Source organism: Manis pentadactyla, chromosome 8 (assembly GCF_030020395.1).
Source record: "Manis pentadactyla isolate mManPen7 chromosome 8, mManPen7.hap1, whole genome shotgun sequence".
Classification (NCBI taxonomy): domain Eukaryota; kingdom Metazoa; phylum Chordata; class Mammalia; order Pholidota; family Manidae; genus Manis; species Manis pentadactyla.
The window spans coordinates 53527391-53551306 of record NC_080026.1 but is presented as its reverse complement, the minus strand read 5'-3'; the positions used below and the strand labels follow the sequence as shown (position 1 = coordinate 53551306).

The following is a 23916-nucleotide window of genomic DNA, read 5'->3' as shown; positions in this document are numbered from 1 at the left end:
TCTTATTTTCCACTTATATGTTGAGAAAATATATATATATATTTTTTGACAGGGCATCTCATATTTATTGATCAAATGGTTGTTAACAGTTAGCAACAATAAAATTCTGTACAGGGGACTCAATGCACAATCATTAATCCACCCCAAGTCTAATTCTCATCAGTCTCGGATCTTCTGAAGCACAACGAACAAGTTCTTACATGGTATTCAAATTCTTACATAGTGAATAAGTTCTTACATGGTGAACAGTGCAAGGGCAGTCATCACAGAAACTTTCGGTTTTGATCACACATTATGAACTATAAACAATCAAGTCAGATATGATTATTCGTTTGATTTTTATACTTGATTTATATGTGAATCCCACATTTCTCCCATTATTATTATTATTATTATTATTGATAAAATGCTGAAGTGGTAGGTAGATGCAAGATAAAGGTAGAAAACATAGTTTAGTGCTGTAAGAAAGCAAATGTAGATGATCAGGTGTGTGCCTATACGATAAGTATTAATCCAAGCTAGACAAGGGCAACAAAACATCCACGGATGCAGATTTCTCTCAAAACAGGGGTGGTGAGGTTCTAAGCCTCACCTCTGTGCCTGTCTTAGGTTGTTCCTCCCTTGAGGAATCTTACCCGTCTCTGGCTAACCAGTCATCTTCCGGAGCCATACAGGGAAATGTAAAGTTGGTAAGTGAGAGGGAAGCAATATTGTTTGAAGAGGTTAGCTTTTTACTTCTTTGCAGATTTATGCCCTGTGGGTTTTACTCCCAGCATTTGTCTTGAGGTATCTTTACCACTTGGAGGAATTATGATACTCGGTAAATTCGATATGAGGCACGAATTCTATTTAAGGGTTGTAATTAGGAAGGAAGAAGAAAAGCTATAGAAGTAGCAGACGGAAGAAAATATGGGAAGATTGGTTATTTCTTTGACATATCTTCTTGTAGAGTAACTTAAGCATGTATAGGTTTTAAACTACTAATTAAATTGCGCACACACATTAACATAATAGGAGTACAGTTACTTAACCAAAGCATACCTGTAATTACCAGCCATCTCCAGTGAAACCAAGAAAACCAGTTAGGCACCCTAAGCATTTGTGAAAACTTATCTATGATATGATGGATATTGTCTAACTGAACTTGGATAGTTTGAGAAAAAATCAGACAATTTAAAACAACACATTCCTGGGAACTGTTCACCTCCCATATGTTCTTTTAACAGTAGATAGTCTGTAGTTGAATTTTTTTTATAACAGTCTAGATATTTTGGGAAAATTAAACATAATGGTGAGTGATACATTACTTTAAAATACAGCTAAAAAAAGCAAAGAATCCACTTCTCAGGCCTAATTGCTCACGCAGCCCCAGAGAACAGGCAAGCTGCTCTGTGGTGAGGCCTGACATTGTCCCAAGACAGGAGGACAGGATAGAGGTGATGCTGAGACAAGCAGAAGAACCCGCCGCCGGGCCAAACCAACCAGCTGATGCCATGTTGTCCAAACAAGCAGTGGAACATATTTATCATTTCTCATCATTTGTTTTGCCATAATGTAACTTCAATATAAACCTCGGAAGGAAAAAAAGCTCTCTCATCAACCACCCTTCCCTTGGGAAGGTCTTAGGCTTACTGTCTCTTATTACATTTGTAAATATTTAGCACTCTAGTTCCTGGAAGAAGATAAGGGCTTGACTTTCATAAATTTTTGTGTGCTGCATGACAGCCCTGTGTCTGCTGGGGGAGACGTATGTGTGTGGGGCAGGGGGGGCTGTTTTGAGTCAACCCTTTGTACCACATTTGGACTGAAGTGAGTGGACTGCTGGTTATTTTAGTTTCAGATCTCCTAAATGGAACAGAGGATGTTGGACCCATATAGTTACCAGGTTTCAAGAATAAGTGGACTTCGTGGCCAAGAGGATGTGCGTGTGCATTGTACAGAACCCCGTGTGAGCCCCAAGACAGCAGGTTTCAAGTGAAAGGAGCATTTTGCACCTCAGTTAATTGCTTACAGAAAATAATATTTGAACAAGTTTTGGGTTAAAAATAATCCAACCACAATACCTGTGTCCCTTTTTAAAAAATGATACATTAGTAACAGATCATAGCTGCTGTTTTACCCATTTGCTTTTTGTTTCAATCATATAAAAATCAGCTGTATTTTCTCCTTAATATTATCTATGGGATACTGCTATCTGGACAAATGAAGACTCTATTTTGTGGATCCTAATATTAAATTATGTTGTTTTTTTTTTTTGGTTTGTTTTTAGGAGAGCAAGGCAGAGGGTTTTATTTAGAGAGAAAAATGAGAGGACAGAGCTCCTGGCTCAGGCCAGGAGGGTACAAGAGAGGCCCCAAATTATGTTTGTTTTAACAGATCTCTACATAGCATTTCTCCCTCAGGACATTTCTGAAGACAGAGACCAAGACTTGTCTTCCCATGTGACGTCCGATGCTAACCCTCCCCTCTGAGCCGAGGTGGCTTCACTATCTGGTCAGCTCTTTTCTGAGTCACTCTCATTGAGGACACTTTTCTTTGAACAGAACAGTTTCTGCTAAAACTCAGTTCAGTTTAGTAGGCATGTCATGAGCACCTACTGTGTGCTTCTTCCTGAAGTAGGACATACAGATAAACAAGGAAGGCAGACTCTAAAGAAGGACTCTTTTTTTTTAGTATTATAATAATTTTTAAAATAAAAGTGTCATTGATATACAATCTTATGTTGGTTTCAAACATACAACACAGCGGTTCAACAGTTACCCATATTATTAAATCCTCACCCCCTCTAGTGAGGACACTATCCATCCATGTAGTAATATGTTACAGAATCATTAACTGTATTCTCCATGTATGTATGGCTGTACTGCCATCCCCATGACCAGTTTATATTGTGATTGTGAATTATTGTGCCCCTTTATTCCCTTTCCCATTCCTCCCAACCTCCCTAAACCCTCCCCCTTGGTAACTACTATGAGTGTCTTGGTGTCTATGAGTCTATCTACTGCTATTCTGTTCCTTCTGTTTTGCTTTGTTTTTATACTCCACAAGTAAGTGAAATCATTTGGTATTTGTCTTTCTCCACCTGGCTTATTTCACTGAGCATAAAACCCTCTAGATCCATCTATGTTGTTGCAATTGGGAAGATTTCTTTTCTTTTTATGGCTGAATAATATTCCATCATGTATATGTACCACATCTTCTTTATCCATTCATCTACTGATGGACACTTAGGTTGCTTCCATATCTTGCCTATTGTAAATAATGCAGTGATAAACAGAGGGGTGCATAAGTCTTTTCAAATCAGGGACTTTGTTTTTTCTGGGTAAATAGAAAGACTCTTTTTTAAGTCAACACAATGACAAAAATATCAAAGTGATACTATTCTAAAGCATTAGTGATAAAGTCTGTCTTCTGAGGGACAGAAGGACAAAGAAAACTTGAGAGAGGAGGGAACACATGAGCGGGGCATCACACAAAGGCTAAGAGGAGAAGGGCATGAGGCTCAGAGACTGCCAGATGAGCAGAATGGCTAGAGCGTGAAGTCGAAGGTGGGGGCGGCCAGGGAGGGCTACATGGCCCGACAACATGTGTTTAGCCGTGGGGGCCTAAGACCGTCAGTGAATTACCATCCACTCACTTCACTGTCTCCAACAAATTAGTGAGGACCAACTAATCAGTGGTACCCTATCCAAATTACTTACATTAAGTATATATTTGTTCAGCATAAAAATTATCTAATGTAAATTCACTTTATCTAGACTGAGCATTTCCATTAATAGACATACCAAGCACATAATACTCCTTTTGGATACAGGTTAAAACGTCCATCCTACTCAAAGTGTGGTCTAGAGATGGGGCTGGACTGTGCATCATTACCAGTATCCATGAGGCCAGCACAGAAACCAAGAGCAACTGTGACTTAGGAATGTTTATAGCAATTTTACAGAGTAGTTTAATGACTGCTAGATCTAATAATTAAAAGTGTGAGATTTATGACTTCTTAAAATTTTTCATTCTAATTGTATTTTACAAAAGTATTAGCCCTTGACAGACTGGGTACTTAAAATCTGGTCCTTCACCATATGTAGATTGAGAAGCGCCCCTCCAGACGGGTGCCGGCCCCAGCCCATTAGTCATGGGATTCTTCTCTCCGCAGAGGCTGCCAGGTCCTTGGTCCAGACTAAATCCTGTACAAGGGCCCCTGTCAGAGCAAAGTCCAGATTCAACCTGCAAGCCTGGAAAAGCAGAGAATCAGAATGTACCCTGCAGGGGAAACTTATACCACTAGCTACAAGAGATTAGAGTTCTTACATTCTGTAGAGGAGAACCCCTCCTGTGGCCAGTCCCCTAAAGGTGTTGCCCTCATCCTTTCACAAAGGATTCCTTTCTCACGTGGTAGAAATCCGAAGGTCATCAGTTCAGGCAGGGGGGCAGCCCTACGAAGTCCCTGCAGCAACCTCCCTGGATGCGCCTCATGGTTCAATCTGACTGCTGAGCTCCAGTGAGCACATCTGCATTCCAGGCAGCAGGCAAAGGAAGGGAGATGAACTTCCCAGAAGTCTCTGACTTGGTAAATATGGAGGACACTTTTAACAAAAGTGCTCATATCACAGCACCCGTTTGTTTTCAAGTTCACTGGCACACATGATTTCTTCGTAGGATTACAATGAAGAAGGATTGAAATGCCCTTCCTTGATCTGTCTCTGTTGTCCGGGTTTCCATTTTCTTTATCTTCATACCTTAGTTGCTGCATAAGGAATGGATAGTGTGTAATGAGAATTAAATGGGCTGGACGAAGTACTCCCACTGTGTTGAGAATTCTCCTGAATGGAACCAGCAGAGAGAGCCTAACCCTGACAGAGGGTGATCAGCTTTGATCAACAATTCTCCATCTAAGGTGTTTAAGTGATTCTCTTCCAAGTTCCAACCTGCACTGGGCCTCCCCACCCCCTCCTCAGGTCCTGGCACACCCCGGGGCCTATCAGAGACTGTGAAAGATGATTCTGTCTCCTCCTCTCCTTCTGCCTCCCACCTGCCAGTCCACCCTGCGGGGAATCAGTGTTCTGAAAGACAGCTGGATGTACTCTCTTGTTCCTGGTGGAGTTTCTGAAAGCTGAAAAGGTGGCCTGACCATGTGGAGAAGTCAGCATTATTTCAAAAGCAAAGACAGTAAGTGCACTATTGACATGAGTGGTCCTTTACAGCCCTGTAATGGGAAGGACCCGCATTTAAGGACCTGGCATTGCCTCTGGTTGACTGGGTGTCCTTGGGCAAGGCATTTACTCTGAGTCTCAGTTTCCTCGTCTATAAAATGGGGATAAAGATACTGCAGATTAAGTGAGATTGTAGATCACCCTGTAAACTAAAGAGTTCCCAGACAAGACGAGGTGTTGTTATCATCCTTGATATAATAGCACGTAGGAAAGAAAGAGATGAATTCTGTTGGGGGACCTGGGAGGGATTTTTGCAGAAGGTGGGTTTGAGCTGGATCTGTAGAGAGGTTAAAAGGCATGGGCCTTGTTTGTCTAGTGTTGGTGGTGATTTTCTCCAACTCCTCTCAACATCCCTTGCCCTGACTCCCAACAGGACGTATCAAGGGCCAAAAATATGTTCCTGTCCTTTGACCCAGTAATTCCACTTTGGAGAAATGATTTCAGGACATCATCCTCAGAGGCAAAGAGCAATATGCAGTGCAGACTTTTAAAAATAATAGCCAAAAAAATAGAAACAGCTTAAATACTAACAGTAGGGAAATGGTCAGATTAATTATCCTCTGATAAATGCAATGTATGTAAAATAATAATTATGAAAGATATGTCAGAACAGGGAAAATCATTACATTATCATGCTAATTGGGAAAAAGTGAATACAAAATAGTGTATCTTTCTTATGTTGGCAACTCTGTGTAGAATATTTGTATATTAGAACTGATTAGAAACCAAAAACCAAAAACACTTGCATTTGGTTAATAGTCTTATGTTGCCTTAAACATTTTTAAAGGAACATTTGAATGTCATTACATTAGTGGACAGAGTATTGTGTCTGAGTCAGAAGGTGGTATGTTAGCCTTAGCTTTGCTGTGTTTCAGTTCTTGAGACCTTGGGCAATCATGAAATCTCAGTCCAAGTTCCCTCACCACTGAAGTGGAGACTGTCATACACACTCACAGGGCTGCCGTAATGGTTAGATGACATCATATATGTGATCACACACCTTGTAAATGGCACAGATGTAACTGTTCTCTTTGCTTGCTGGACAGTGAATGAACCTGTTCCAAAATCTCATCCATCTTCTCGGGCCTGTGAAGGAGAGGGGAGGACCGTCAGACCTCAGTGGAGGTCTAACGCCTGTGAACACAGAGGGCAAAGTAGGGGCTGGGTAGGAAGATCCTTAGGCTGCAGTGTGACTTTTGGCCAGGCCAGTGGGGACTCTTTGGCAAAATCACCTGAAGGAGGAAGCTGCATCTTGCAGGACTGGGCCTGCACAGCACCCAATGGGCTTGGGGATTGGGGGACTGGGTGTGGCATGGTGGTGCATGCAGAGAGCCAGAAGGCGCTGTCAGTCAGCTCTGCTCCCTGTACCAGATCCGTGCGGTGCATTGGCATGACTACCACGTTTCCCTCTTTCTTCTTCCCCTTACTGGGTCCACCTCTGGAATGTATTGCTATCATCTCCATTGTCCCTGACACTCCCATTTCCATGTAATTTCTTCATTAATTCCTCCTAAGGTATACTGACAGAGTAATCTTTGTAAAGCGCAGCTCAGCTTACATCACCACTCAGACCCTTTTAGGGGCTCCTCCTTGCCTAAGAACATGCCCTGTCTCTCACCTGGTGTGATAGCGGGGCCAGGCCTGCTCACCCAGCCCCCTCTCTGCCTGAACCTGACCTTCCATATCTGTGGACTGTCCACCATGACACGGCAGCAGTGTGCCTGCTCATGGGATTGCAGTTCAACCTGGTGGAAACACAGGTTGGTTTTGGTTACATAATATGAAATTATACCTGGACCCTGGATTTTATGTCCAGGGGGACATAGCTTGTTTTTGCAACCCAGTGGAGTTTCAGGAAATGCGACTAAGTGTATAAAAGCCCTGATAATATCCCATTTAGGGTTTTCTGCAACCTGGTAGCATTTCACCTGCACAGGCAGAAAACAATTGCCACCAGCCCAAGTGGTTTTTCCATGAGGTAGGTGGGAGATTTGGGAAGTCATGCTGCAGAATACTCCTCAGCCAGCCATTCTCTGGAAAAGCCTCCCTTCCGCTTATCCAGTCAGCTCTGACGTGTATAAAGTGTCTATGTCAAGACCTCACTTGAGACAGGCCTCCCCAATCCCTCTGCCAAGTCCATGTGCCTCTCCATCCTTCTTTCCACTCACTAACTTCCTGTTACCTCTCCTTTCTAGTGAGTTCCTTGGCTTACTAACTGCCACCTGAAGGTAATTTTTGCCATGCAGATGGATGACTGTATTCATTTGCAGTGGGCAAGAGGCAAGGGCTAGAGCACCCCTGGGAGGAGATGTGGAAAAGGTAGGATGCTTTGAGAAGGATCTGGAAGGGCAAATCCTTGGCCTTGTGCAGGGGGGTAGAGGTAGCCCAAAGGGGAGAAATCAGCCAGGTGCCCTCTGTCGCATTGCCTCAATGTCATCACTCTCAAGGATGGCACACTCAGACCATTTTTTTCCTAATGTCAGTGACACCAGGCAGAAAGAGGTGGATCTGAGGAAACCTGCATATCGCTTTTGCTGTGCGGGTATCTGTCATGGCAACATGATAGGTTCTGCTAGATCGCAACACACGAATTCTTGAAAATCACCACAGACGTAGAAACCACAGGGCTTATGGGGATCATGGGTTACAGGCACAATACTAAAAACTCTCATCAGTGAAATTAAAACACAACAGCACAGACACCTAATAAAAATGGCAATACAGTTTGGTATATGTTAAATGGCTAGGAGAGGCATATGTGGACAGTATATATGGCATTTTATCTTAAAAAGGACCTGAAGCTCTCCTGTGAAAGGCCCCCTGGCTCCCAGGCCCACCGTCTGTGTGTGAGAGGACGAGAACAGAAAAGAGAGAAAGTGGGAGAAATGAGAGAGAAAGGGCAAAGAAATGCAGAAAGCAGAGGAAAAAGACAGAGGAGGCTGAGGGGAGATTACAGAGGGAGGGCGACTGGGGCCAGGGCCTGGGTGGACTTTGCTCGGGTGCTGCTGTGGGTTAGTGGGACGGGCGAGAGGAGGAGTATCTGAAATCTTGAGCATTCCTACACAGCTCAGCTCCACTGGGTTCAGTTTTCTGTGCTCCTCTGGTGTTTCTCAAAGACAGGATTTTGCATGAGCAAATGCAAAAAAGCATATTGCTGAAAATGTTCCCTAGTATATCATTCATGCTGGAACAGATTTGCATTTTGGAAGCGAGCATTATAGCAGAACTGACTGTACTTCAACTCAATGAGAAGACGATAGAGTTTTGTTCTTTGCATCTCTGCCTTCCCAATGATAATGTCTCACTTCATTTCACACTGGAATCTTTTCCCTTCCTGGCTCTCTTCTACTAGATTTGTACTATTGTCAGTGTTTTCCATAAGCAGAGGCAGCCATTTAGCTCAGTCATGAAAATATGTATTCTGGTAATTTGACTGACTCCTTCTGGTTTTGATGTTGTCTACTAAACTCTCTTCAGGTGCTTGCTAACTGTTAAAAGCCCTTTGTGTGACCTATAGAGCCCAGGGGTCCACTCCTCCCTCATCAGCTCTACTACCTGGCCTGTTTGCTGTTCTTTGAACAGAGGGAGTCCATTCTTGCTAAGGAACTTTACATCTTCAGTCCCCAAAGCCTGTTTGTGGCCTATCCAGACCTCTACCTGGAATGCTCCTTCATCCTGCACACATATGGCCTGCTCCCTCACTTCTTCAGGTTTCTGCTCCAAAGGTATTTCCTTGAAGAGGATTTCTCTGATCTTCCCAAATAAAACTACCTCTCACACCCACCCAGGTCATTCCATCAGTTCTTATCCACTTTTTTCCTAATTTATTTTTACTTCTGGCACTGTTACTCATCACCACCTCACACAAAAATTGCATATCCATTCCTTTATTGTCCATCTTCATGATTAGAATGTTTAGTTCTCAGCTGGGTCTCAGTGCCCAGAACAGTTTCAGGTACGTAGTAAGTATTCAGTAAATATTAGTCAGTGAATGAATGACCCATGTTGGTTATTAAAGATGTAAATAAAAATACTAGATAAAATTATTTGCTATCAGTTTAGCCGTCAAAATAGTCTAGCACCAAATGTGTGCCCTGTCCTCAATGCTTGGATGGATACACCTGGCTGACCCCAGTGAAATCATGAAATGGGCCGGTTGGGTCTTAAATAATCTGTTTTTCCCAGTCTCTGTTATTTTTCAGTCCTCAGTGGTACCCTCACCCCTCATCTAGCCCCACAAATCCTCTCTGCTACAGTAACACATGCTTTTGAACAACTCACAAACTTAGATGGCCTCTGATTCTAACCTTAAGTTAAATGAAATGAAAACCTTAAGTTAAATTAAATGAAAACCAGTGGGTAAATCAGGATTTGGAGGAGTCTTTTGTATCTTCTAAAATAATCCCCTGGAGGCAGTTGTCTAGCCTATTTTGTAGGAAGATAAAAAATCCAGAGAACACTCGATAGTGCAGCGTTGTCTCAGAAGACGCAGATTCTAAGCACAGCAGCTTAGAGCAGCAAGGAGCAACATGTACCCTGTACCACTGAACGAGATTGTCTGAAGACGTTCTAGTTAACCATATTCCTTTACTTTACCCCTTTAATCACACTTGCTCTCATAAGGATCCCCCAAGGAAACGGAATAACCATTTTGTATTTTTGTAATTTCGAGAGCTCTGTTGCCCATCCACTTTGCTAAGATGTAGTTGGTCTCAGCAGCCAATCAGAGGCCAGATGGTGACTATTGCTCAGTCCCATTCCAACAAGGGAATTTTTTACAAACATGCTTTTGTAATTACTTTTCATCTTACTAGCTAAACAAAGTAATGAGCCCTCATAGTCTAACAACCTTCTTGTGGCTGTTCAGCTATAATGAAGTACATTGTAATCAATCAGTCATCACAATTTATGCTGAATTTACTTAATTATGCAAATTTAATCTGTTCACGTTTTATTACACTAAATTCACCACATGGAAATTAGACTATGATTTAGTAATAAAATAAAATGAAGAAATAATACCTTTATGTCCACTTCAGTCAGACTGAGTGGTAGTCAACAATCTTAGGCCAAGTGTGTGATCTACCACAAATCATTATTATTTTCAATGAAACGATGTAGTTATAAAAACACTCTCACAAATGATTCTCATCCTTTGTTAGGGGATGGTCCTTTAATTTATGTTATCCTTATCTGAGGTAAGAATCAAACTTAAATTGTTTAAAATAGCAATCATGTTATTCACAAATTAGGTGAATTCCTGTGGAATTGAAATAGTAACACATTTAACTCAACATAACATCTGGTAAATAGAAGTATCCTCCATGGCCATATGCTCAGTGGTCAAACCCTACAGGAAAATGAGATTAGAACAGATTTCTCCTTCAGTGAAACACCCAACTGAGCCCTTTTCCCACTCAGTTGCCTGGACTTTTGTCTGAATAAACCAAATAGAAAGGTTACCTTGGCTCCTTATAGATACAGCCTGCTTCCTCAGTTTTGTCTTTCTGCCTCCTCTAGATGATAAGCAGTCAATGAAAAAGTACAAATCCTGAACGTGGAGAGTTGAAGTGTTTTTAAAAAACAAAACTGGCATGTTATATAATTGTGGGTGCATATGCCACTGCAGATAGAAGATGGTTCTCAAAAGTGCTATTGAGTTCACAAACTGTTATCTTTTATTAATGTGAACACAGTGCTAGGCTAGTCTCTGGGAACTTTGAAAAAGAAGTATACCACATGATCCTTGCCCCAAAGAGCTTCTATCTGGGAAAAAAACACAGGGAACAACCAGAGAAAAATATCTAATTATTATATATACTTCAAAAATGACCAGAGCACAATGTGGAGTTAAGTATTCTATGATGAAGATTATGGTTACACACTAAATGTGTTTGAAAGTATAAACCCTAAAAGAGTGGCTGGCACCCAGCCCACACTGCCCTAGTAGGAGGCACAGCATTGATGTCACGTCCCCCAAGCACCAGGCAAAGTCCAGTGAGTGCAGAGCTATAAATAGGAAATGACAGATAATTTACAGTATATGCTAGACTTTAAGCAAGAAGATACTGATGAAATAAGGGAAGAGAAGCGTATGTAAATAGAGCATGGACATTATATACAAACAACAGAGCAAACATACCTTGTGGATGGAAATAGAAGAGAAAGAGAAATAGAAAGGCAAGAGGTGTGGTAGAAAGAGTATTAGCTTTGGTTTCAGACACACTGTGATTCAAATCCTGGCTCTTCCACTAACCATGTGAAACTGGGTGCATTATCTAACTTCTGTAAATCTCATTTTCCTCACATCTCTTGTGAGGCTCCTAGCTTGTGCAATTGTTATTAACATTAACTATGTTAAGATGTGGGGAACCCCACCATGCTGCTGTTACGTATGTCTTCCTCAACACACTGTGAGTTGCTCACAAAGGGGTTGTGTCTTAATGGTCTTAGTATTTTTAATTCCTACTACAGCTTCTGACTCATGGTGGATTCTTACTGAATGTTGAAATAATAAGAATCATGAAAACTGGACATTTGGATAATAACGGGGGCTTACATTAACTGAGTACTTGCTTTGCTCTCAGTTCTGTGATAGGAGCATGTCATGACCATCTTATTTAATTCTCATTAACAATCTTTTGATTGTAGGTATGAGCATCCCATGCAAATGAGGAGGAGACAGAGACAGAAAGCTGCTCAAGTTTAGGGGGCCAGTAAATGGGGAGCTGGGGCCTCGTCAAGCAGGGCTCCAGGCACTACTCTGAACTGGCCAAGTGGAGAGCAGCTCTGCTCCTGTATTAGCGGAGGAAAATCCCCCCGACCAATAGGAGTTTGAGGAGCTGCTTGAGTACCAAAAAGGGAGAATTCATGAGAGGAGTGAGAGCATTCCAGGCATGGCAATAGCTTCAAAGCTGCTCCAGTGCCGGACAGAGGTGGGACGGGGGCTTTGGAAGGAGCAGATTCCTAGGCGCCGGCAGGAAAGGTGGGGCTTAGCGCCCCTGTGTGTTACAGACCGTGCTCTGTGCAGGTGGGCACAAAGCCTCCACACGGAACTCTAGCTCTGGCTGTTGGAATGTGTCATGCTGCAGGCCAGAGGCCCAGAGGTGGGCAGTGCAGGGGTCCAGGCTAGGGATGGCACAGAGCAGACAGGAAGCGCTTCTGAGGCAGGGGAAGGGACTCAGCACTGCTAGTCCCAGATGGAGCCTAAGGAAAGGCCACAGAATTTGGCTAAATATTGCAGGTAGCATTAGTCACTCTTTAACAACCAGAGAAGAACACGTAGCAATACAGAAGCCACTTAATATACTGGTCAAGGTGGTCCTGGAGCTGGAGCAGGATTGCTAAGGTCCTGGCAGGATTCCAGCTGTGTGACTTTAGCAAAGTGACTAAAACCTCCCTGCATGTCTGTGCCCCTCTTCTGTAAAATGGGGGTGCTGTCTCCAGGGTTATTATGGTTGGGAAACGAGTCACGACCAGTAGAAACTCGACAAGTGTCACTTGAATGGCTAATGAATTTAACAGAAAAAGAATAGATTAAGGGATTGACCAGATTAAAGACTTTATGTTCAGAAAGTGTATTTCATTTGCTTTTTGTTTTCTGCTGGGTCCACGCACATTCCCTAAATATAATACAGAATTTGCAAACTGTTTATTGGGAGAGTTATTCCAAACTACGGCCCACATCCTTAATTTTAGCTGGCCTTAAGCAAGGGGTGTCCTGTGGACCGCCGGCAGGCTGACAGGTCTGACATCAAACACATATTCAACTTCCTCTGTCCTGGGTCCTTATCCTTGCCTTCAAAATGCAGCGCTGGTTGTCCAGCAACCCTCCAGGCTCAATTTAAATTTCTTTTCTTTCCCTCTCCCAACACATATAAAATTTATAATGGGGTCTTATTCTTTCTTTCATTGTAAGGCCTCTTAGATTCATTTCTTCTCAAATTTCCACATTTTCCTTTATCCCCTATGTTTTTTTCCCTTCCAATGGTCTTCTGGTGACCTCCCTTGTCTCTTTCTATCCAGGGCCAAATTAATGATCAACTGATTATTTACGATACCATTTACAACGCTTTTCTCCCTTTGAACTCTCCTCTGACTGTTAGGGCCAACTCAAATTTTGGTTTGGTATTAAAGGCTTTACTTGGAACAGTCTTCCCAAATTCTTAACTAGGGGATGGTTCCTTGAACCCAATCACAGCTCAGGCCTTCGTCCCTCCTTCGTCCGCGATGAAATTCCATCCTTTCCGGAAGACCTGGTTTGATTCCCACATCCCACAGGAAGCTCGCCTTGGCCGGTTTTTCCAGCCCTGATGCCCTTTATCGCTTGGGGACCTCACCCCACTTGACACTGAATTTTGTTAAACACTTGCTACTTTGTCCTGGAGGGTGGTGACTCGACTTCTGGCCGAGCGTAGGATCCCGCAATCGATGAATTTGAAAGAATGGATAGATAATCAGCAAACGACCACGCTCCCGGCCGGGGCCCTATTAGCTAATTACCAGTACCAACCCGCTCTGCCGACCAGTATGACCCCGCTCTGCCGACTTCTGGTCGCCCTAGGCAGCGCTCGGAGGACGGCGTCCCGGAATCGGAGCTGCCTCAGCGCCCGCTCTCCCGGCTCCGCTGCCGGGACGAGAGTGCAGCGCCCCGCGCTCCGCTCCCGTCTCCCGGAGGGCCCAGCGGCGGGGGGCCCGGGGGGCTTCGGGAGCCGCAGCCACCGGCGCCGCTGACCCGCGGGGGGCGAGGGCGACGCGGCCGGGGCCGGGGGCGGTGTCCGGAGTCGCCCCCGCCGTCCCCCTCGCGGCCATTGGGCAGCCTCCGCGGCGCGCCCTGGACGGGGCAGGCCTCCCGCCCCCCCCTCGGTTCCTCCCCTCTCGCGGGGTGGGAGCAGTGGGAGGCGGGCGGCTCGGAGGGGCCGCGGGGGGCGTCCGGTTACATCCCCGCCCTCCTCAGCCTCGGGCCGCCGAGCCGCCGGGTTTGCGGGACTCAGTTTGGGAACATGCTGGGCGCGATCGGCCGGAGCGGGGCTGCGTGGACGCGGGCACTGCTCCTGCAGCTGCTGTTGGCGGGACCCGGGGGCTGCCTGAGCCGCCAGGACCTCTTCCCCTTCGGCCCCGGACACGGGGACCTGGAGCTGGAGGCGGGGGACGACCGCGTCTCCCCGGCCCTGGAGCTGAGCGGGGCGCTCCGCTTCTTCGACAAATCCGACATACACTCGGTCTACGTGAGTGCGGCCGGGCAGGCGGTGGGGGCCGAGTGGGCGTCGGAAGGAAGCCCGGGGCGGGCCGGGGGCGCCGGCCGAACCGGACGGACGTGGGCGTCGTGGGCGGGAAAGGGGACGCGCTGGATCGCGCGCGGGCGTGTTGCTTGATCTCCGAGCCCAGGTGGGCTCCCGCCTCGGTCTCGCTCGTCGACGTCTCCCCGCCGCCGGGCCACTGTCCTCCGAGGAGCGCGCGGGGCTGGGGCGGCCGCCCCGTCTGCGAGCCCCGAGCGCGCCCGTCCCGTCCCGGGGATCCCGGGCGGAGCTTCCCTCCGGCTGCTGCGCGCGGTATCGCCTCCGGGAAGTCGGTTCGTGTCCCCGCCATTGTCCCGCTGCCCTCGGGGACGGGACCCGGTCCGGCTGGGACAGGAGCGGGCGCGGAGACTCGTCAGGGCAAAGGCCGGAGCTGGCACGTAGGCTGCGCGCGGACCCGGGCCTCCCGAGGTGCCAGGGCAGGAAACGGGCATTTAGCCGACAGTCCCCCGCATTTGGGGCTCCGTGGACTCCGTGTGTGTGAACTCCGGATGTGTCTCGGCAATGATTCTGCTCTCCAGTTGAGCTCGTTTCAGTCCAGAGTTTAGGTCTGGGAAGGCAGGGCGACCCGGTGATCCAATTTCCTGTTGCCCAGCATTGTCACCATGGGGGGCGCCAGTTGGGGAGTGGGCCAGGTGACTTTTAGCTCTCTGGCCAGACCTCCTCTGGGCCCAGGGACGCTGTCAAGTTGGGGCAGCCCTTTAGTGCTGCGGCCTTTCTCAGCCGCGCACCATGTGGGTTTCATATAAAGCTGCGTGTGATCCAGAAGCGGCTGGAGCCTGTCCTGCGTGTGAAATGGCTGTGCTCTTGTCTAGCCAGGGGAGACTGTGCTTGGACAACACCCACGTGGAGCTTGTCAGCTTTGCCTAAAAAGAATGAATTCTCAAAGTCTCCACCCCAGAGAGTGTTGGCCTTGTTGACTGACTGCCCTGAGCTCCTTGTGCAGTCTAGTCAGGCTGCCCTTCCTTAGAACAGTGTTTCTTAATGGGTAAAATAAAATCCACAGGTTTTCCAAGGAAATAAGTTGTGTTAAAATACAGGTCAAAATATTAAAAGTTGTATTAAGTAATGTATGTGTTTATTTTTAACCACATTAAAGAGTAAGTTCCAGCCGTGCATGTAGTGGTGGTCCAGCTAATTACTGAACTCTCAAGATCACAAGGACTGTAAACAGTATTTGGAGACACCTACAGTGACTCTCTGTGTCTTCTCTGAGTGGCAAGGTCACTTAGCGCTACTACCTTTACTATATAAGTGGTTTGTTGCCTCCATTCACATTGGAGGGAAATGCTAAGTATCACTTCGGGGTTACCAAAAATAAAAATGAATTTCTTTTTTTCCCCCAAATTAACAGACTCACTGAGTTCTATTCATGAACCCCTGTGGGGGTCATTGGGCCTCAAGTTAAGAACCCTGTGTTAAATTTGCGACATCCTCCCCTCCTTTACTTGTGACATCAGACTAACCACTTTACAGTCTACAGACCTAGAAAACATGTTTCCTGTCAAACCATACCTTCGTGGAAAGTCTGGTTGGGTCTAATCTACATGTCAATGAGAGAATCCCAGAGCTCTCTTTGGATCTTATATCTATGCTACAGGTTGGGTTCCCAGAAGCTGTCTCTAAGGTGGAAATTACCAGGCAGTTTATTTCATTAGGGTGTGCTCCTCAGGTCCACATGTATGATAGGGAGGGAAATGAAAAAGGGTTGAGCAGAGGGAGCAGCTGAGCTGTATTGCAGTCCAGCAAAGGTCTCAGCCAGCCCCTGGGTGGGATGGCCGTTCAGAGCTGTCTCAAGGCTGCACGAGAGGGCATGAGATCCTTGTGGTGATCAGCTATTGGATACGGGCTTCCCTGGAAGGAGGTATGACCCTGGGTGAGGGTAGTTTTTTGATGGAGGCAATCCTCACAGAGGTTTGACAACTGAGGACTGCATTCCCAGGAGCTGAAGGGGCATCTGGTGACATCACAGCATCCACCACTATCTGTAGCTGTGTAGAGGCCCTTTTGAGCTGATGGAAGCCCTCACATGGCCCTGCATGAAAAGGTGAATTGACAGGGAGTGTGAGCATGGACTAGGTGGTCCATACCTAGTTCTGGGCACTAAACTAGGCAAGTGAAAGCAACACCCACCAATAAGGAAAACAGTTATTGGGTGAGTATATCTACCTGTGTTAGGGTCTTGTTAGTTTTATATTATTTAATCCTCAAAACAATTCACCCCTTTTTTCAGGTGAAGATATAATAATCATCATCATTAGTAATTACCCAGAACCAAACAACCAATTAAATGCCCAACTAGGATTCTAGCCCAAGTCTATCTAACTCATAATGTTTTCTACAATCAAGCCTAAAACATGTGGTAATAGATAGGAGGGACTGTCGTGGGCCAGCATAGTGTGGGAAAGCTTTACAGAGGTGGTTACATTTAAGACTTGAAAGACAAGTCCACTTACAGTAAGTAGAGGGGAAATGGAGAGGCCCTTCTAGGTGGGATATGCATGAGGATGGAACAAGCTTGGCATATGCTGGGAGAGTGAGGAATGTGATACAACCAGAGCAGAGTGTTTCCATTGGAGTAGGAGTTTCTGTCTGGATAGGCAAGTAGAGTTGGGAGATAAAATTTATCTGTTAACTTTTTATGTGTAACAAACAAGTACAAAGCCTCAGGGGCATGTAACAAATAAGCATTTACTGCTCAAGTGTCTGGAATCAGCAGGGGGTGGACTGATCTAAGGTGGCTTTTAGCAGAGGAAGTTGGGATGATTTGTGTCTGCTCCATGGGTCTCTCATCCTGCACTTTGTTTAATATGGTGGCCATTAGCTATATGTAGCTATTTAAAATTGAATTAAGTAATATTACAATTTCTGCCTTTCAGTCACACTAACCACATTTAAAATGCTCAGTACCCTCAGGTAGCTAGTGGTTACTATATAGGACAGAGCTGCTGCCCTATAGTTTGTTTCCATCATGGCTAAAAATTCTGTTCAATAGAGCTGCTTCAGAGGGCCAGCTCACACATGTGCTTTTTCATGGGGATGTTACAGGCACAAGACAGTAAGCAGGAATGTATAGTGCTTTTTCAAGCCTCTGCCTGGGACATGTCTCCTAACATCTCATGGACTAAAGCAAGTCACATGACTGAGCAGGGTCAGCAGGTGAGGCAGGTCACCCTACCCTATATAGTGGCAGCAGGCATGGATACAGGGAGAAAGGAAGATGTGTGGCCAACTGATGCCATGAAGTCCGTGGAGAGTCACGAGAGATGGCTACAAGGTCGATGGCTGGGGTAAGCTGCATGGAAAGGTAAGTTAGTGGTTTGCAAGACAGTGGGAGAGGGACAAGAAGAATCTGGGAGCAGGAAAACCAGTCCCATAAGTTGCTGTTTTATTTAGACTTGTAAGGATGAGGGATTACAGAAGGGGAGCAAGGAAAGAAGAGGGTGAACGAGGGAGGTGATCTATGATGCATCAACAGGACTTCTGACCAGTCACATACAGGACGTGAAGAAGAAGGCAGATGGGCTGGGTGGGGAGGATTCTCACTGTGGAGTTGAGGAGTGATGAGATGGCCAGGAGGGCTGACGTAAATGAAAAGTGTTGGCCCAGGTTTGACTCTGTGGCACTGGGGACTAACATGGGAATGTTGGCGATGCCCTATAGCCAGTCATGCTGTGGAGGCAATGGAAGCCTTGAGACTGATTTACAAGAGGAAATAGAGTAAGAAACAAGCTGAGGGTTGAGAGCCCTGGGAAATAATATAACATTAGTGATGACCTAACATGGCAGTTCTCAAAAGTGTGGTCTGGGGAGTCCTGGGTGTCCTGGAGACTTTTTAAAGAAATTCACAAGGTCAAAACTGTTTTCCTCACCATGCTAAAATCGTATTTACTGTTTATACTCCCATGCTCTCATGTGCATACGGTGGAGTCACCAGAGACTATGTAATGTGTGGTATCTATCACCACAGATCAAATGTAGAAGATAGGAGAATCCAGTTCAGCCATTAAGTGAGACATCAAATTGGTTTGCAAAAATAAAAAACAATGACACTTCTCTCCCTAAGCACTTTTGGGTTGTATTTTCATAAAAAGTAATGTTAATTATGTTCACATGCAATAAGTTCATTATTATTTAAATATAAATATTTAAAATTTCCTTAGTTTAAAATTTTAAATATCAGACATGAAAGATATTGATCAATATAACCAATATAAACACAAGCTTTTGGGGGGTCTTTTAGTAATTTTTAAGAGTGTAAAGGGGTCCTGAGACCAAAATGTTCATGAGCTGCTGATCTAATAGTATCTAAACATTGCATGCCTCTGCCTTAATTTCAGATCCGTTTGAAGGTGGGAGAAGGGTATTGGTGGGGAAGTGTTCTGTGTTAGGGTGAGGAGCCCTTGCGGGTCACCAGACTTCCTCCTGTGGGCCATGGCAGACTCTCTACTTGATAAGGTCTGGTTCTCCCCATGGAATAACCTCTTCTTTTTGGATGTAAATCAGCACAGTCCCATTGCTGAAGCCAGCCGTTCTCTGGACCTCATCCTGGGTAATGAGTGCAGAATGGGCCAATCTGTAAATCTACTAAACCAGCTGACTGAGCCATTGGACATTTATCTGAGCTCTGCTGCCTTGGCTTGCGAACTGAACTCCCAGGCAAGAGCTCTTCAAAAATGCAATGAGGCTGTATAGAACAATAAAAGACGTTTTCTCTTTTTTTGACTGGATTCTATCATCTGTTTACTAAAGCTGGTTTTCTCATGCTTATCTGAAGCCCTGATTGGATGTCTAGACCAATAGAAGGATTTCTAGAGCATGATAATATTGCATATTAAATTATTTACATCTTGATGCCTAAAAATGGAGAAATGAATCAGTTGTTATTTAATCCAGCTTGTTTTTGCAATAAAATCCTTCGTGTTATGGAAAAATAATAGAAGGATATTCTCGGTAGCAGAGAGACTGTATACCTCTATCCTGACTCATCTCCCTGCCTCTAATGTGTGTGTGTCTCTCTCTCTCACACACACTCCTTCCACAAACGGAGTTTCATTATACCACTTACATATTGGAAACCAGCTCCCTTCCCTCAAGGAAGTCTCAGGATCATGAGGGAGCCACAGATGAACAGGTGACTCCAAGGCCCTGTGCTGTGGGCCATGATAGAGGAACAACACCCAGGACTCGGGGAGCTCAGACATGAGGACTCCATTCCACCAGGTTCACTCCCTGGCACTCAGTAGACCTGAGCTAAGTCTCCATTGTACTGTGGTCATTGTATGTGTTTTCTTTGCTTGTCTTATTATATATTCTGCCTGTCCACAGTCTGTAAAGCCCCTGAAGTCATAGAGTATGGCTTGCATTTCCTTTGTTTATCCAATTTTTCCTTTGGAGATCTTGCCAACCTCTGGCTTTACTTGCCTATACCACAGCAATGTCTATCGCCATGACCTTACTCTTCCAAGAGCACTAATCCCATATTTCAAAGATGTTTCCATCGCTATGCCCATCTGTTCCTTCAGGTCCCACGTGGCACACTGAGAATTACTCATCTCCCTCCTCTCCTCAGCTACTGTCACCACCACTTGCCTTTCCTTGTTAGTGGTTTCTTATGAGGGTTCTCCCACTGCCTTGAGGCTATCTCACTCCCTTCCTATATTCATTTATTCTACAAATAACTATCAAGAGCCTGCTATGTGCCAGGCACTATTTTAGGCACTTAGAATACGGGAGAACAAAACTGTCCTCAAAGAGTTTACATCCTAGCAGGAGAGTGGGAGCAAGAAAATAAATAGTAAACATAATAAATAAGTCAATTATACAGTACATTAGTAGGTGATATACTACTAAATAGCAGGGATCTGGGGTGGAGTAGGCAGTTGGATATATGTGTCTGGAGTTTGGAAAAGAAGCCTGGGCTTTGAATTTAATTGAGAAATCATTGGCCATAGATGATATTTAGAGGAGGAAAACTAAATGAATTCTGCCCAAGGGAGTGTGTGTAGATAGAGGAGAGGCCCAGTGGAGCCTCCACCGGGTCAGGGAAAAGAGGAGCCAGCAACAGCGAGCCAAAGGGGCGGCCAGTGAGGTAAGAGGGACACCAAGGCCCAGAAGCCAAGTGAGGGAAGTGTATCGAGGAGGAGGAGTGAGCTGCCATGTTAAATGCTGCTGATGGGCTGAGAGATGAGGACAGAGAATTGGCCACTGGATTGCAGAACATGGTGGTCATCTTGGAAAATCACCAGTTCTCCACTGCACCTCTACAGCAGGGCTTTGCATCTGTATCTTTCTTGCCACCTTGGAAATGATACTGTGTTCAACTTCTTTAATGCTCTCCCCACATCCTAACTGCCGAGAAAGGTGAACTTCTTGGCCTGGCTTCAGGGCCTCACCCAGTTATCTAGCTTTATTTCCAGCTTTGCCATAACATTTCCCAGGAAAGTAAAGTATGTCTTATTTGGCCCTTTGCTCATTCTTCTCCTGTTTATCCATGTCTTACTCTCAGACTCTCCCTTATTCTCCCAAGTCCATCTTCCTTACTAATTGGTCTGTGCCAGCTGACTACATTGATCCCTCAGTCCTTAGAACTCTGGAACTCTAATGCTGTCTGATCCAGAGCTTAATATATTAACAAATGTTCATGGATCTTAATTTTCCAGGGATTATCAGTAGATAACATGGGAAGGTCTCTGGAGCCCATTGATGTGGTTTGGATCTCTGTTCTGCTTACTTACTAGCTGTGTGATCTTGGGTAAGTTATCCAACCTCTGTAAGCCATGATTTGTTCATTTGTAAAGCAGACTTTCTCATAGGGTTGTGAACACTCATTGAAATAATGTATAAAAATACCTAATCATGCAGTCATGTGCTCCAGAACTGTGGGCTTTCTTCTTCCCTGTGAGCAGAGGTTTTCTTTTTTTTTAAAGCAAAGCCTTTATTCTATGCTTTATTCTGTTGTGCTTAGGTGGTAGATTTTTTATGTAACTTTTGAGGAAGATGTTTCATATGCCTCAAGCTAATGCTGTCTCTGTCGAAGACATCTACAAAAATATGTCCCTTGTATTTTTATGCATAATATAGAGAACTATAAACTCTGTCAAGGTGGAAACTCTCTGGAATTTCTTAATGTGTTGGGAAGTTTAGCAAAGCAAAAAAAAGCATTACATACAAGTAGTGTTTATGAATTCTGGCATATATAGTGTTCTTAGTGTACTTGTTCTACAGTGTATCTGTATATACACATAAAACAATGCCGAAGCATGTGAAGTGATGAAAGCACCAATCTTTTTTTTTAAAATTTTGTTGTCATTACTATAAAATCACATGGGCAACATTGTGGTTGCTAGATTCCCCCCATTATCAAGTCCCCACCACATACCCCATTACAGTCACTGTCAATTAGTGTAGTAAAATGCGATAGAGTCACTACTTGTCTTCTCTGTGCTGTACTGCCTTCCCAGTGCCCCCTCCTACATTATATGTGCTAATCGTAATGCCCCTTATTCCCCTTCTCCCTCCCTACTCACCCACCCTCCACAGTCCCTTTTCCTTTGGTAACTGTTAGTCCATCCTTGGGTTCTGTGAGTCTGCCAAAAGCACCATTCTTCAAGTTACTCTTGACTGTGTGCATGAGCAAGTGTCTGTGACCATTCTTCCTCTTCCATGGAAGTAACACTTGTGCTGGCAGAACCTCTCTGGCCCTGTGGTAGTTCCTTACTGAGATCAAGCCAACCTTATCTGCCATTTCTTAGAGCAGCATATCCACCTGGTGGTGTGGTTTTAGTGTTACTCATTGTGTCTTCCATTTGTTGTGTTTGAACATCCAGCATTTCAACTTAGTTCTCACACTTGTCCATCAAGGCAGAAATCCTTTCATGGTTCAAACCCCTCAGTGGAGCATCCATACCTTAACCACACGGCCGTGGACTTGTCACCTTGTCCATTGTGACTGCAGTGGAACTCTTGCTGCACAATCAAGAGATTCATTGCTTGATTCTGGTGGGCTGCATTTTCAGTGGATATGCTCTTCTGAATGGCCTTGTTTTAATCTTGGCCTTTTCAGCCTTTCCTTCTTTATCATGTTTCTTGCCATTCCTAGTAAGTTCTTTTACAGAAAACTTCAAGTTACTTGGGTATTCCTGCAAACCCTACATGATCCCCTGACTTTTCTCAGGAGGTGGCGGGCCAGGGGCAGTGGCCCAGGTTTGACAGGAGTACGCTTGGAGTCTGTCTTATGTCCTGAACTGTGGGCCAGCATGGCTCCCAGGTATTGTGTTTTATTCCCATTACCACCACCTGTAACGCTGCCACTCTTCCCGGCTTGTAGGAAGTTAATGAATCTGCTGGACAAGCCCAGGGCCCCCTCCTGTGGATATGCTGGGTGATCTCAGCACAAAGGCTCTGACTGAGAGACACTGGGAGCTGAAGGCCAGCTCACAGGCCACTCGCCCAGCCCTGAGCCTCAGCAGGGGGCCAGGGCCACACAGAAGGTAGGGCACCTGCTCCTAATCTGCCCACAGGCCCCCTGGGGTCTAGTAGTGGCCTGGCTGAATCAGAGGATACTTAATAGAATATTGATTTCCCATGGGGACTAACCTGTACTTGATTTATCATGGTAACCAACTTAGAACTGAGGTCAGATCACTCGTCTCTCACATTCTTGTTATTCCAGATCTCTTTTATTTATAAAATGAAGAGGTTTGACAAGATTATCTCTGAGGGTCATTTTACCTTGGATTTTTAATACTCTCTGATTGCGTGACCAGATGTTGAATAAGACATGTACTATTTCAGGATGCTGGATACTATTTCTCATACAATGCAGTACAACCTTTAGATACATCAGCTATTCATTCCACACATATTTAATTTATTGCCTAATGTGCTAGGCACAGTGCTAGGCTGTGGAGATAGAGATTGCTACAAGACCAGCATTGTTTTGGTTCTCTCAGAGTTTTATGGTCTACTGGGGGAGGCAGACATTAAACCAAAATCCCACTGATAATTGATCAATGCCACTGTGATGAGGTCTATAAGAAGTCCGTACACTGTTGTGGAACTGAGCTGTTTGGAGGGGTTAGGAGAACCTTCCCAGCATAGCTGGAACTACAGGATGAGTAGAGGTTAGCCATGTGGAAGAGGGTGGAGGCAAGAGGTGAATCGGCTGGAGGAGACATTTTTGCATGTGAACATTAGTGTGGAGAGTGGAGTTTGGCATGTCACAGAACGTAGGCCTTACCCTGCTCTCCTTGCCTGCCAGGTTCCAGCCCCAGAAGCTTCCTCTCCCTCCACCAGAGCTAGCTTGTCCCAGCCTGACTTTGCACCTCCCTTCCCTCTGCCCAGAACACACGGCCTTGACTCCCTTCCCTTCACTGGGGTCTCTGCTCACACACAGCCCTGCTCTT

The 23916-nt window shown here is 45.1% G+C and overlaps 1 protein-coding gene, 1 long non-coding RNA gene and 1 pseudogene across 2 annotated transcripts in view; 2 read left to right on the top strand and 1 right to left on the bottom strand.

Moving 5' to 3' along the window:
* Positions 1 to 14111: 14111 nt before the first annotated feature.
* Positions 14112 to 23916, top strand: part of NID1 (nidogen 1) — a 97213-nt gene continuing 87408 nt past the window's right edge. Inside the window, exon 1 of the mRNA XM_036919310.2 lies at positions 14112 to 14440. Coding sequence (XP_036775205.2) covers positions 14216 to 14440 — 225 coding nt within the window. The 5' untranslated portion in view covers positions 14112 to 14215. The remainder of the gene's footprint in view (positions 14441 to 23916) is intronic.
* Positions 14447 to 19228, top strand: LOC118929318 (uncharacterized). The gene is made up of 2 exons (XR_005031547.2): positions 14447 to 17816; positions 19016 to 19228. It is a non-coding gene; the product is annotated as an uncharacterized LOC118929318 (long non-coding RNA).
* Positions 19537 to 22665, bottom strand: LOC130684554 (charged multivesicular body protein 1B2-like; annotated as a pseudogene).